Source organism: Phyllostomus discolor, chromosome X (assembly GCF_004126475.2).
Source record: "Phyllostomus discolor isolate MPI-MPIP mPhyDis1 chromosome X, mPhyDis1.pri.v3, whole genome shotgun sequence".
Classification (NCBI taxonomy): Eukaryota; Metazoa; Chordata; class Mammalia; order Chiroptera; family Phyllostomidae; genus Phyllostomus; species Phyllostomus discolor.
The window spans coordinates 28293604-28308143 of NC_050198.1; the positions used below are offsets into that span (position 1 = coordinate 28293604).

Below are 14540 nucleotides of genomic sequence, written 5' to 3' on the forward strand. Positions count from 1 at the left end.
CAGCATGGATGGAACTAGAGACTATTATACTAAGTGAAATAAGCCAGGCAACAATAGGGAAATACCATATGACCGAACCTATAAGAGGAACCTAATGAACAAAACAAACAAATGAGCCAAACAGAGCCAGAGGCATGGAAACAAGGAACAGACTGACAGTGACTGGAGGGGAGAGGAGTTGAGGGAAGGGGGGAAAGAAGGGGAAGGTTTAGTCAAGGGACTTTTATAAATGACCCATGGACATGGAAAATAAGGTGGGGATAGACTGTGGGAGTCATGGGTAGGCAGGGCAGTAGAGAGTAATAGGGGGAAATTTGGGGCAAGTGTAGTAGAACAACAATAAAATTTAAAGAAATAAAATAACTGAAAAAGTTTTTTAAAAAATACCTTGAAACAAATGAAAATGAGAACACTACAAACCAAAATCTGTGAGACACAGGGAAAACAATCCCAAGAGGGAAACTCATAGCATTATAGGCCTATCTCAGGAAACAAAGAAAGCTCAAATAAACAATCTAACTTTACACTTAAAAGAACCTGAAAATGAACAACAAACAAAACCCAAAGTGAGTAGAAGGAAGTAAATAATAAAGATCAGAGCAGAATTAAATAAATAGAGTGTAAAAAATGATTAAAAAATCAATGAATCCAAGAGCTGGTTCTTTGAAAATATAAACAAGATTGGCAACCCTTTAACCAGATTCATCAATAAAAAAAAAGAGAGAGAGAGAGGATTCATATAAATAAGATCAGAAATGAAAGAGGAGAAATAATTACTATAGCAAAGAAATACAAAGAATTGAAAAAAATATTATTAACAACTATATTCCAATAAATTGCACAACCTGGATGAAATGGATAAATTCATAGAATCATACAATCTTTCAAAAGAAAATCAGGAAGAATCAGAGAGTCTGAACAAACAGATTACAGCTAGTGAAATTGAAGCAGTAATCAAAAAATTCCCAGCAAACAAAAGCTTTGGACCAGATGGCTTGACAGGTGAATTTTACCAAACATTCCAAGAAGAACCAGGACCTCTCTTTCTCAACCTATTTCAAAAAATTCAAGTGGAAGGAAGGCTCCCAAGCTCATTTTATGGTTGGTATTATCCTAACTCCAAAGCCAGATAAAGACACTACAAAGAAAGAAAATTATAGACCAATATTCCTGATGAATAGATGCTAAAATCCTCAACAAAATGTGAGGAAACTGAATACAATGATGTATCAAAAAGATCATAAACCATGATCAAGTAGGATTAATTCAGGGAATGCAGGGTTGGTACAATATTCACAAATGAGTAAATGTGATGCACCACATAAAAATGAAGAGTAATAACCACATGATCATATCAATAGATGCAGAAAAAGCACTTGATAAAATCCAGCACCTATTTATGATAAAAAAAAAAACTCTCAGAAAAGTGGGAATAGAAGGAACATAACTAAACATAATAAAGGCCATATATGACAAACCCCACCATCAGCATCATATTCAATGGGCAAAAACTAGAAGTGCTCCTCTTTACATTGGGAACAAGACAGAGATGTCCACTTTCACCTCTCTTAATTCAACATAGTGCTGGAAGTCCTAGCCATACCAATCAGACAAGAAGAAGAAATAAAAGGCATCCAAACTGGAAAGAAGGAAGTGAAACTGTCTCTGTTTGCAGATAACATGATAATATACATAGAACACCTAAAGACCCCATCTACCTAGAAACTACTAGAACTGATAAATGAATTCAGCAAAGTAGCAGGATACAAAATTAATATCCAGAAATCAGTTGCATTTTATATACCAATAATGAACTGTCAGAAAGAGAAATTAAGAAAACAATTCCATTCATGATTGCTACAAAAAGAATAAAATACCTAGGAATAAATCTAATCAATGATGTAAAAGACCTGTACTCAGGAAATTTAGAAGACATTGAGGAAAGAAATTGAGTAAGATACTAAGTGGAAGCATATACCATGTTTATGGATAAGAAGGATTAACATCATTAAAATGTCCATACTACTCAAAGCAATGAATAGATTCAATGTAATTCCTATCAAGATACCAATGATGTATTTTACAGAACTAGAACAAATATTTCAAATATTTATATGGAAACCACAAAAGGCTCTGCATAGCAACAGCTGTCCTGAGAAAAAACAAAGGTGGAGGAATCACACTACCTAATATCAAAATATATTATAAGGCCATAGTACCCAAAACAGCATGGTATTGGCATAAAAGAAGACACATAGATCAATGGAACAGAATAAAGAACCCAGAAATAAACCCACAGCTTTACAGTCAATTAATATTTGAGAGAGGAAACATGCACATACAGGGGACTAAAGATAGTGTATTCAATAAATGCTGTTGGGAAAACTGGACAGATACATATAGAAAAGTGAAACTAGACTGCCTTCTTATACTACACATGAGAATTCAAAATAGATTAAAGACTGAAGTGTTAGGACAAAACCATAAAAATCCTAGAAGAAAACCTAGGCAGTAAAATCTGGCACATTGCTCATAGCAATATTTTATCTGATATATCTCCTCTGGTAAGAGAAACAAAAGAAAAAATAAGCTAATGGGATTATGTCAAACTAAAGAAATTTTGCACAGCAAAGGAAAAGGAAACCATCAACAAAATGAAAACACAACCTGTGGAATAGGAGAACATATTTGTCAATATATCTGATAAAGGGTTAATATCCCAAATTTGTACAAAACTCCACCAAAACAACAACAACAACAACAACAACAACAAAATGAGAAATCCAATTAAAAAATGGGCAAAGGACTTAATAGACACTTCTCCAAAGAGGTCATACAGATGGCCAATAGACATATGAAAAGTTATTCAGTGTCACTAATATCAGAGAAATGCAAATTAAAACCACAATGAAATATCATCTCACGCCTGTCAGAATGGCTATCATCAATAATTTAACAAACAACAAGTCCTGGAAAGGATGTGGAGAAAGGGGAACCCTTTCCTACTGTTGGTGGGAATGCAGATTGGTGCAGTCACTGTGGAAAGTAGTATGGAGATACCTCAAAAAATTAAAAATGGAACTGCCTTTGGATCCAGAATTCCAATTCTGGGAATATATCTGAAGAAACCCAAAACACTAATTGGAAAGAACAAAAGCACCCCTATGCTCATAGCAGTGTTATTTATAATTGCCAAAATATGGAAGCAGCCCAAGTGCCCATCAGCAGATAAATGGAGAAAATAACCATAAGACATTTACATAATGGAATACTGCTCAGCTAAAAAAGGAAGAAAATTTTACCCTTTGCAACAGCATGGATGGACCTGGAGAACATTATTCTAAGTGAACTAAGCCAGTTAGAGAAAGACAAATATATGATTTCACTCCTATATGCAATCTAATGAACAAACTGAACAAACAAGCAAAATAGGGACAGACTCATAGATAGAGAGCAGGATGAAAGCTATGAGAGGGTGGTTAAGGGATGGAGGGATAAAGGAAAAAGTACTCATGGACATGGACAACAGGGTGATGACTGCAGGGAGTAGGTTAAGAGGGATAAATGGTAATGGGAAAAAGTACAATAAGAAAGCAATGATTAAATATTAAAAAAAAAAGAAAAACATGCCCTGAATTTTATATCTCATGCCCTCATAACCAATGAAGCTGTACATTTTCATTCTGCCACACAAACCTGTGTGTGTGTAAGTATGTATTATGGCAGAAAGATAATAATTCATAGTAGGCTCTCTAACATTCAAAATCATAAGTAACTTTTCCTTTTGTAACAGTTAAATGGAGGTATGTCATCAATAATATAATCAAAACAGAGAATAACTCAAAGGCAATTAAAGGTAAATATAAAACCAACAATAGTCCCCTAAACAAAAACATGCAGGACAATTCCCATGAAGGATGCAGATCTCACTTACTTGCACAATAAAGCTTCTAGAAGATCATCACTCAAAGGTAAGCTAGAGGACTTGCACAGCCTTTTGATGTCTTTCCTGGGTAATACTTTTTTTCTGGATTAAAACAAAATAAATTAGCTTATATATACTTTGGGTCTCTCCAGTAACAGTTATATGCTATAGGAAAGAAAAATTGTCTTCTAAAAATATGAACATGGTAATAACTATGAAAACTAGTATTGGAATTAATAATAAGGAAAAGCAGTCACATTGCATTTCATCAACTTTCTCTACATCAGAAGTCACCAGAGTCTGTCCTTTCAAAGGTCTTTACATCAAGATTTGGATTCTTGGTTGGTGATACTAGAGCCTATTAAGGCTGCAGCCGTAAGTGTTGCTCTAAGTAACTGATCTACATTCTTCACCACTAGTCAAAAAATGGTTCTGATGTTTGAAAACATCTCTTAATTTGACAGGCCTTTAGAGCCTCCAGCATGAGTATTATATGACTTGAAGGTGTTTTTTCTAGTCTTTTCCTTGGCTCCAAACGTTACACAACCTGGAAGCCCCAGCTGCGGCCTTAACATTCATCTCAATTTTTTCAGATGTTTTCTCCAGAGCAGACCAAAAGTTATTTTCCCCAGCCTGGTGGGGCAAATGCTTATCCATTGTTCTCACTCAGCCAAGGGTCTTCCAGGCAATGGGCAAAATTAGAACCAACAGGAAAGAAAGTGGGCTTCTTTCTTTACAATGAGATTATACAATTTTTAGAGAAAATTTATGTCTAGAATCGAAACTTGTCAGATCTGGAAAAATCCCAGAAATGTCTGATCAAGAAACCCCATTATTCCCAAGAAGTGTTCCTTTAGTGAAGGAGAGCCACACTTTTCACCTTGTGGAAGGGGTACCACCAAGGTGGAAGGTAGGGCCAGGGTTATGCAAAGGTCAGTCCCCACATCCTCTGGGAGGCTCGAGGAAACATAAATATTCAAGCAAAAATACCATTTTTATAAAAACTCAAAGAGGATATAGTATGGGTTAGGGAAAACATCATGTTCATTCTTAAGATAAACTATAGGACCTTCAAAGATACAGGGTATGCAGCTGGCTACTTTGATGCAGACTTCAGGTTTGGGGATTGAAGGAAGGGGTCAGGAGGAAGTCAAATGGCAGTGGTGTCTAGTAACAACATTAGAAGCTAGAGTTAGAACTAAGAATTTTGAACTCCACATGAGTACTTTCCCCCACTATATCAGGTCTGTGGTGAGATGAATGCCAAAATATATTAAGATGGGGCTCAGGTTGCTTATAACAATGACTTAATAAAACTCAATACAAACATGATAAATGTACTATAGATAGGTTATATATACTGCATGAACATTATTTTCAAGAAAAAAATTCAAAGAAATTCTAAAGAAAGTTTACTTGCAAGTTCCCTGATTTGTATATTATAGAAGTCCTGTTTATAAATCCCAGTTATCACTAAAATTATGCAAGAAGAAGAAACCTCAGAATTAAGCTTCCTAACAGCTTGATTTTCTATCTTTCAGTTTAAAGCTTCAAAAGCCAAGTAAAAGAAAATGCAAAGGAGCATCCAATTCTTTAGAAGATACAGGGGCTCCTCTATTCCATCAACAAATAAAGCTCACCATTACTATGACATATTTTTACCTAGTTACTCTCCAAAAATGATTTAAGGTGGTTTTGCTAAATAGCAGAGTATAATGAGACATGTCAACTTTCCTCTTGCCCTTTTTGATAAAATATAAATTTCCTCATTACTCAGAATCACAGAAACTTAAATTATTTACTAGAATCAATAAAAGCTTACTGTTCTCGATCTTCATATACACAGCAAGAAATGAGTCTATCAAAATTCTCAAACAGAGCTCTCTTGAACTGTTCATGGGCCGTTGCAATTAAGATATTTATATCTGTACATGGTTCCTCAGGTACCCCATAGTGACGTACAATAGTTATAAGTTCTTGGTCTGTGAGTTTCCCAAGAGTTATATTCATCAGTATTTCTCTGTAAAGAAAATGCAAAGACACTCATGAAATTATATCTGAGAATATTTTCCTTCCCTTTCTAGAAAAAAATCCTTGAATACTACTTTACAGAACTTTTACCAATTGCAAAGAGGACAGGTGATTATTTTTCTTTAATTTAATTTTTCTACTTATGAGCAGCAGGAAGGCTCCAGTGCTAGAACAGAAAACCATAAGTACTATAATTTAATAAAATGGCATTTTTCCCAGAGTCAAACTTCTACCGGATAATAGCCTGTATCCAAGAAGTAAATTTTTAAAGTCCTTGACTGGTAAAACAAACAAACAAATAAACAAAGAAACAGAACAAAAAAACCTATCACTAAATACACGATTTCATTCAATGCTTATTAATCTTATTTTACACAAAATAGTAACAGATTTGGGTTATTTCTCCCAGGATATAAAATTTATAAATCAATAAATAAGAAAGGTGTTTTGGAGATGGGGAAAACAAGTATGCACATTTCTGCAGTAAAAAGTAAAAACTGACGCACCCTGTTAGTGGGGAAAGAAAGTAAAAGAAAAAAACTTTAAAGTGAAGAGCTGTGTAAGGGTATAGTGCCTAACTCTTTTAGAGAACAAATTATTTTGAGATTATTTGGCAGAGCTAAAAAAATGACAACAATATGTTAGTAATGAAGATTCAAAGTCTAACAAATTGTCTGAATTGTTTCTTCTCTATATGAAAGCTGTAAACCATGCAACATGCATTAGAAAGAAGTACACTAAACAGTTAAAATGTAAACTGTTATGGTGATTAAATGAATAAGCTTCCATCATATAGAAAATTTACTTACTAGAAATAATTGTTTCCAAGAATACCAAATAAATGAAAGGACATAAGATTTTATGAACATTTTTGCTGTACACTCGTCTTTTAGAATAATGGCTTTTAGTGCTTTTATATATTTTTTGTCATTTTCACTATCATTTAAGAATTCTAAATTCTCCTAGTTAAGAACTTCCTCAGCAAACCCTGCTGGTGTGGCTCAGTTGATTGGAATGTCATTCCATAACCAAAAGGTTGTGGGTTCAGTTGCTGATCAGGGCACATACATAGGTTGCAAGTGTGATCCCTGATCCCGGTCTGGGCACATATGATCCCCAGGCCAGGCATGTACAGGAGGCAACCAACTATGCTTTTCTGTTGCATTGATGTTTCTCTCCCCTCTTCCTCTCTCCCTTCCTCTCTCTCTAAAAGCAACAACAAAAATGCCCTTGGGTAAGTATTTAAAAAAATAAAAAGAATTTCCTCAGAGTGTAAGAAGGCCCACAGGTACAATATTCACCTATCTGAAGGGGACTGCATTTCACCTACATCCAATCCTCAGGGTTTCTGAGGTTTCCCTTTTGTTTTGCTTTGATTTTTTTCAATGGGAAATGAAGGCTGAATGCAACCAAGAAGACCCCACAACTGTAGCAAGTCAGATTGGGTCAACCAAACAGCAATATTGCCTTGGGGCTCACTGCATAGAAAATCCTGTCAAGTCACTTTGGCATCTGAAATTTTTGGAGTCTATAATCTATTTGGGCTCCCCAAGCATACAGATCAACTATCAAAACCACAAACTGGAAGGGCCACTTGAACAACTGAGTAACAGAAATAAATCTTGCCATTCATTGAGTACTAGATATGTGCCAGGAGGTTCTTCTGGAATTGATCATTTCAACTTGTCTAGAAGGTAGGTACTACTGTTATCCTCATTTTACAGATGAGAACACCGAGGCACAGAAATGTTAAGTAATATGCCCAATGTCACAAAACCCAGAATGTGTACCCTTGAATTCTGGCTCCAAAGCCCATGTTCCTGCATACTATTCTGTCCCCCTTCTCTTGGGACACAGAAGACAGAGTGACCCAATGGAGTAGGGCTCAGTCAGGAAAAGCTTCCTAAATGCAGTGGGTTTTGAGCTAATTTTTACAGACTTGTATTGCCTTTACCACACATGACCTCTGCTTTGAGGGCTATCATTGACCATTATCACTGACAAAAGAAAATAATTTCAGAAACCCTGAGTCATTAGCCATCTCTGACTAAGGGCTAAGTGACCAGGAAGGAACCACTCCTAGGAAAGCCCCCAGATCATTTATTTTTTAAAATATACTTTGATTGTGCTATTACAATTATCCCAACTTTTCCCCCTTTGACCCCCTCCACCTAGCAACCTCACTCCCTCAGGAAACCCCCCCCTTAGTTCATGTCCATGGGTCATGCATATAAGTTTTTTGGCTACTCCATTTCCTATACTGTTCTTAACTTCCTCCTATTTTGTCCCTATCAATTTGTACTTCTTAATCCCTGCATCTTTTCCCCTTTTATCCCCCTTCCCCCTCCCAAACAGTAATCATCCAAATTATCTCCATATCTATCATTCTGTTTCTGTTCCTCTTGTTTGCTTAGTTTTTTAGATTCAATTGTTGATAGATATGTATGTATTGTCATTATATTGTTTATAGTTTTCATCTTTTCTTAAATAAGTCCCTTTAACATTTCATATAATAATGGTTTGGTGATGATGAACACCTTTAGCTTTTTCTTCTATGGGAAGCTCTTCGCCCTTCAATTCTAAAAGATAGCTTTGCTGGGTAGAGCAATCTTGGCAGTAGGTTCCTGCTTTTTGTGAAATTGAATATTTCTTGCCCATCCATTCTAGCCTGCAAAGCTTCTTTTGAGAAATCAGCTGACAGTCTTATGGGAACTCCTTTGTAGGTAACTATCTGCTTTTCTCTTGCTGCTTTTTAAGATGCTCTCTTTATATTTAACCTTTGGCATTTTAGTTATGAAGTGTCTTGGTGTGGTCTTCCTTGGGTCCTTCTTATTTGGAACTATGTGCTTCCTGGTCCTGTATATCTATTTCCTTCATCAAGTTAGGGAAGTTTTCTTTCATTATTTTTTCAAGTAAGTTTTCAACTTCTTGCTCTTCCTCTTCTGCTTCTGAAACCCCTATGATTTGAATGTTGGTACATCTGAAGATGTCCCAGAGGCTCCTTAGCCTAACTTCATTTTTTTTATTCTTTTTTCTTCTTGCTGTTCTGATGTAATGCTTTTTTCTTCCGTATGTTCCAAATTGTTTATTTGATTCTCAGCTTCATCCCCTCCACTGTTAGTTCCCTGTAGATTTTTCTTTATTTCACTTAATGTAACCTTCATTTCTGCCCTGGTCTTTTTATGCTGTTGAAGTACATAATGTGTTCCTGGAGCATCCTAATAGCCAGTGTTTTGAACTTTGCATCTGATAGGCTTTTTACCTCCATTTCATTTAGTTCTTTTTCTGGAATTTTGTTCTGTTCGTTCATTTGGGTCACATTTTTTTATCTCCTTATTTTGGAAGCCTCCTTGTGTTTTTTTCTATGTATTAGGTAGAGCTGCTTTGACTCCCTTAGTAATGTGTCTGTTGGAGAAAAATGCACCTTTAAGATCTATGGGGCAGAGCCTTAAGTAATTGTGAGGGTAGGGCAACCCATGTTACTACTCTGTGGCTCTGAGGGGGGTAACTTTCAGAGAGGGGAGAATGCTGCTGCCTGGCTTCTGGAGTTTTACCCAGGAGGAAGCTGTCTCCTGGCACTGACCTTGATGCTAAACACTTCACTTTATCCCCAGATGCTACTGGTGTCCTTCCAGCTGTTGCCCTGGTGCTGAATCCTAGAGGGGTGAGTCTGTATAAGTCCTAAGTCCATTGCAGGCCCTTTAAGAGGAGTCTACTGAGAATCCTGCAGTTTCATCTGCCACCCCAACCTTCATTGGTTTTTATAGCCAGAAGTTATAGGGACTTATCTTCCTGCTGCTGGAACCCTGGGCTGGGTGGTGTGGTCTGGGGCTGGGATCCCTCATTCCCAAGCTATCCCTCATGATTTTTATCTACACACATGGATGTGAAACCTCCCATTCTGTGTCTCCATGCCTCTCCACTTCTCCATGCATCTCTGCCCCTCCTACTCATCTGGATGAGTGTGGCTTCTTCAAGTCTTTGGTTGTCAGACTTCCTTACAGCTTGATTTTCTGACATTTCTGGGTAATATTTGTTTTGTAGTCTAGTTGTAATTTTTCCTGTAATTGGGCAAGGAGGTTAGGTGTGTTTACCTATGCCTCCATCTTGACTGGAAGTCCCCCCAGGCTCGTAGAACATTGGTCATGGAATAATCAGTCATGACATGTACATAAAATGGAACTCTATGCAACCATGAAAAGCATGGTAATTACTGGTATGAAGATGTCAATGTCATGTTGATAAATGTAGTGTGATCCCAGTGAAACTGAAGACTGCAGTGTGTATAAATATATACACACATATACATATATATACATATATATACACACACCATACTATATATCTATATCTATATCTATATACATTAAAAAAGACTCAAAGGATACATGCCAAAACATCTACAGCATTATCCCTGATTGCTGCTAAACATAAACACAGATATATATATATATAGATAGATAGATAGATATAGATATTGATAGATGAATATAGTCTGCTTTTTCTGAATTTTTATAATAATCAAATATTACTTTTATCAATACAGAAAAAAACACTTCAAAGCTTTTTCCTTTTGAGGGTAGAAAATGGCATGAAGAAGAAGTGGCACACACCCAAGGACCGGGGAAAAGAATGTGTATGGCAATAACTAAAAACTTTCCATGCACCTTTAACTAAATTTATTCTAGAACTACCAGATCATAAAAGGCTATTTTTCTTTTCATTGGATAAACTGAAATTATCCTGGCCTTACTGCAGTTAAAATTTATATCTGCTGGGTTTCTGTATGCTTGGGTTTTAAAGAGCTCAGTATTGCATGGCTTTCCATGACTTTATGTGAGAGTTACAAACAAGCTGTCCCAGACTTAAAAGTGCCCTTAGTTGTGCAGGACAATGGGGGCCTTGGAGCCACTGCCTCATGTGGCAGCTGCACGCAAGCAAGGCAGGTCCCAGTAATAGCAATTCCAACCAGGAAGTATAAGCTTCATTTTGCAGACCTCGGGAGGCTGCCACCACTTTCCCCCAAGTTTGCCACATGACCCTTCTTTAGGACTCACTCCACCCTGCTAATCGTTAATGGGCTTCACCATGAAATAAGAATCTGGGGAGGGAAGATGGTGGCATGGTAGGAGAGAGCAGATTCTACTTTCCCCTACACATGGGAGAAAAACCTAGCTGATCTATGGAGGAAGAGGGCAGACCTATGGAGGAACAGAGCAAACAGCCAACAGTACCCCAGCATATATGAAAATAGGAGATCAAAAATTGTAGCAGACATTGAAAAACCAGATGGTAAGGAGAGTGCTTCAGGACAATAAGGGCCCAGGGATCAGCGCCCAGACCAGGGAGGCTGCAGCCCCAGGCCTGGGGCTGGCTGGGTCTGCCTCAGGGCTCTTGGGAGAGAGCTGGGTCAACCACTCCCTCCCTGGCCAAATAAGGATTGAGCAGCACCGGAGGAGGTCTGGTAGCTTGAAGGCACAGAGAGGGGAGGGAGAACTGAGTGGCAAACACACAGGGGCTGTGAACACCCATGCACAACCCTGGAAAGAGTGTGCACCTGAGCCTGTGTAACCAAGGGCAGCCTGGCCAAGCACCCGCACCCGCAACCCAGGGAGAGTGTGCTTTGTGGAAGACATGGAGCCCAAAACCCTGAACCCAAGGGAAGCGCACACTCCTCAGGAGTCCCAGAGCCCACGACTGTGAACCTGAGGGAAGTTCCCTTAGGAGGGCCAGGGGGCCTGCGGAGAGGCACCAGAATGGCTATGGGGAGAGTACTCGACTGAGTGAAAAGGGAGAAAAGTGAAACCAATGCCCCTCAGCCTGCTGTAGCCAGCAACACCAAAAAAAAAATGGTTTGGTCAGTTTGAAACCAACAAGAGGTTTTTTTGTTTGTTTATTTGATTATGTTGTGTTTTTTTTTCTTTTTTCAAGTAATTTTTTATTTTTTAATTGTTATTATTTTTATATATTCCTTTTGCTTCTCTTTCATTCTTTCTAGTTTTATTCCTTCTTCCTTTCTTTCCAATTTTATCTCTTCTTCCTTCCTTCTGCTTTTCTCTTTTTTTATACTTTTTGTTTTTTCTTTTTAAATACCCACAGTGAGACAAAACAAAAAAAAAAGGAACTCTGAAAAGACCAAAGTTGGACCCAAAGAGGGGGCATCCCAACAGCTGAGACAGCAAGACAAATTTCACTTTGCTATTACAGACAACCTGCAAGTTATTGCATATTTGTATTATTATTTTCTCATTATTCCTACATCTTTTATTTTAATAGCATTTTTCTATTCCTCTTCTTTCTGTATAGTTTTCTTTGCTTGGCTGGTTATATTGTATCATTTGACAGGTATCCCCTGTTATCTCTTTCATAGTGTATTGCTACTTTACTGTCCTTTACTTCATTTGTGTTCTATTAGTACATTACTCAAGGTTCTACACTCCCTATTCTTGATATCTAGATCTCATAGATTCTGTCAGGATTGTTGCTCAAATATTACTGTAAATAATAGCTATTTCATACAATTGTAAATACTACACAACACCCCCCATCTTAGCCCACTTCACAGATTACTGAAATCTATTACTGCAGTGGTTAACTCTATTCTCTCACAGACTACACTTTTTACTGTCCTTTACTCTCACACAACCCCAAAACCTGACCGCTTTCTAGATCTAACTCAAAATCCTTCCCTCCCCAAAAGGAGTCTTATTTTCTTTCCATCCTTTCTAAAAAGTGGCTAGTTGGGTGGAGTATCACACTTAACACTATACATAGCCAAAGGATCTCCTATTTTGTCTCTATAGGTTGCTACTATAAATATCATAGAACACTTTCTTGCTGTCTTAAATCACTTTGCCTTCCCCCTCCAAATGATCACAAAAAAAAGAATAGGTGGAAGCTGTGAACACCAGGATACCCGAAAGAGACTGCATCACTGAATCTCACAGGTCTTCTATCACAGAAGTTCACACCATAAACCCAGGGAGCCAGAACGGACCAATTTAAGAAGCAGGGGCTAACAAGAAGAGTCTCACAAACAATCCCCAATTGAAAGGAAAGGAGGAAGCCTCAGAAAGAATGCTAAATGAAATACAGGCAACTCAACTCTCAGATATTGAGTTCAAAGCAATGATTATCAAATGAGCTCACAATGAGCTACCCTAAATTACAGGAAAGCCACAATGATCTCATTGCAAATTATATCAACATGAAAAAGGAAAAAGAAACTATCAACAAGAGCCAAGAAGAAATGAAGAATACAATTTCTGAACAGAAGAACACAGCAGAAGGAATGAAAAGCAGGATCGATGAAGCAGAAGATTGGATAAGCAAGCTAGAGGAAAAAGTAAAAAAAAAAAAAAATACCCAGGAAGAGCAAGAAAAGGAAAAGAGGCTCAGAAAAAATGAAGAGGGATTAAGAGAAATGCAAGACAATATGAAATGTAATACTATCTGTATAATAGGGATACAAGAAGAAGAAAAGAGCAAGGGATAGAAAACCTATTTAAAAAGTAATGATGGAAAACTTCCCTAACTTGATGAGAGAAAAAGTCACCCAAATCCAGGAAACACACAGAGTCCCAATCAAGAGGAACCCAAAGAGGCCCACCTCAAGACACATCATAATTAAAATGGCAAAATTACAAGACAAAGAGACATTCTTAAAGGCAGCAAGGGAGAAGCAGGAAGTAACAACCAAGGGAGCCCAAACAAGGCCACCAGCTGAATTCTCAATGGAAACACTTCAAGCAAGAAGACAATGGCAAGAAATATTCCAAGTAAATAGAACCAGAGGTCTACAACCAAGGCTACTTTACCCAGCCAGGCTCTCAATCAAGATAGAAGGCCAAATAAGGAGCTTCCTAGACAAAAGAAGTCTAAAAGATTATACTTCCAGCAAACAAGCTCTGCAACAGATGCTACAGGGCTGCTTTAAGAACACGATGAAAAACAGTGAAAGAGAGAGGAACACAGGTATGAAAATGACAATGAATACGAACCTATCAATAATAACCTTAAATGTAAATGGATTAAATGCTCCAATCAAAAGACATAGAATAGCTGAATGGATAAGGAAGCATGACCCACACATATGCTGCCTACAAGAGACCCACCTCAGGACAAAAGATCTACACAGGCTGAAAGTGAAGAACTGGAAATAAATTTTCCAAGCAAATGGACAGCAAAAAAAGCCAGGGTACCAATACTCATATCAGACAAAAGAGACTTTAAAAAAGAGCCATGAAGAGAGACCCAAAAGGTCACTTCATAATACTCAAGGGAAGAATAGACCAAGAAGACATAAATATTGTAAATATATATGTACCCAACATAGGAGCACCCAAATACATAAAGAAAATCTTAGAGGACTTCAAGAAGGATATTGACAGCAACACAATTGTAGTGGAGGATTTTAACACCCCACCATCAAAAATGGAAAGATCTTCCAAACAAAATATTAAAAAAGATATTGTGGCATTGAACAATGCCCTAGATGAAATGGACTTAACTGATATATATGGAGCCCTCCATCCCAAAGAAGCTAAATACACATTCCTTTCAAATGAACATGGAATATTTTCAA

General features: G+C 37.4%; 1 protein-coding gene across 2 annotated transcripts in view; it reads right to left on the reverse strand.

The window, feature by feature from the left end:
• The window catches only part of EFHC2 (EF-hand domain containing 2), a 257879-nt gene that overhangs the window by 41660 nt on the left and 201679 nt on the right, over positions 1-14540 (reverse strand). For both annotated transcript variants that reach the window (XM_036016315.1, XM_028523328.2), the window contains exons 12-13: positions 5748-5945; positions 3935-4027 (exon numbers count right to left, since the gene is read on the reverse strand). In XM_036016315.1, the coding sequence (XP_035872208.1) occupies positions 3935-4027; positions 5748-5945 (291 nt within the window). The remainder of the gene's footprint in view (positions 1-3934; positions 4028-5747; positions 5946-14540) is intronic.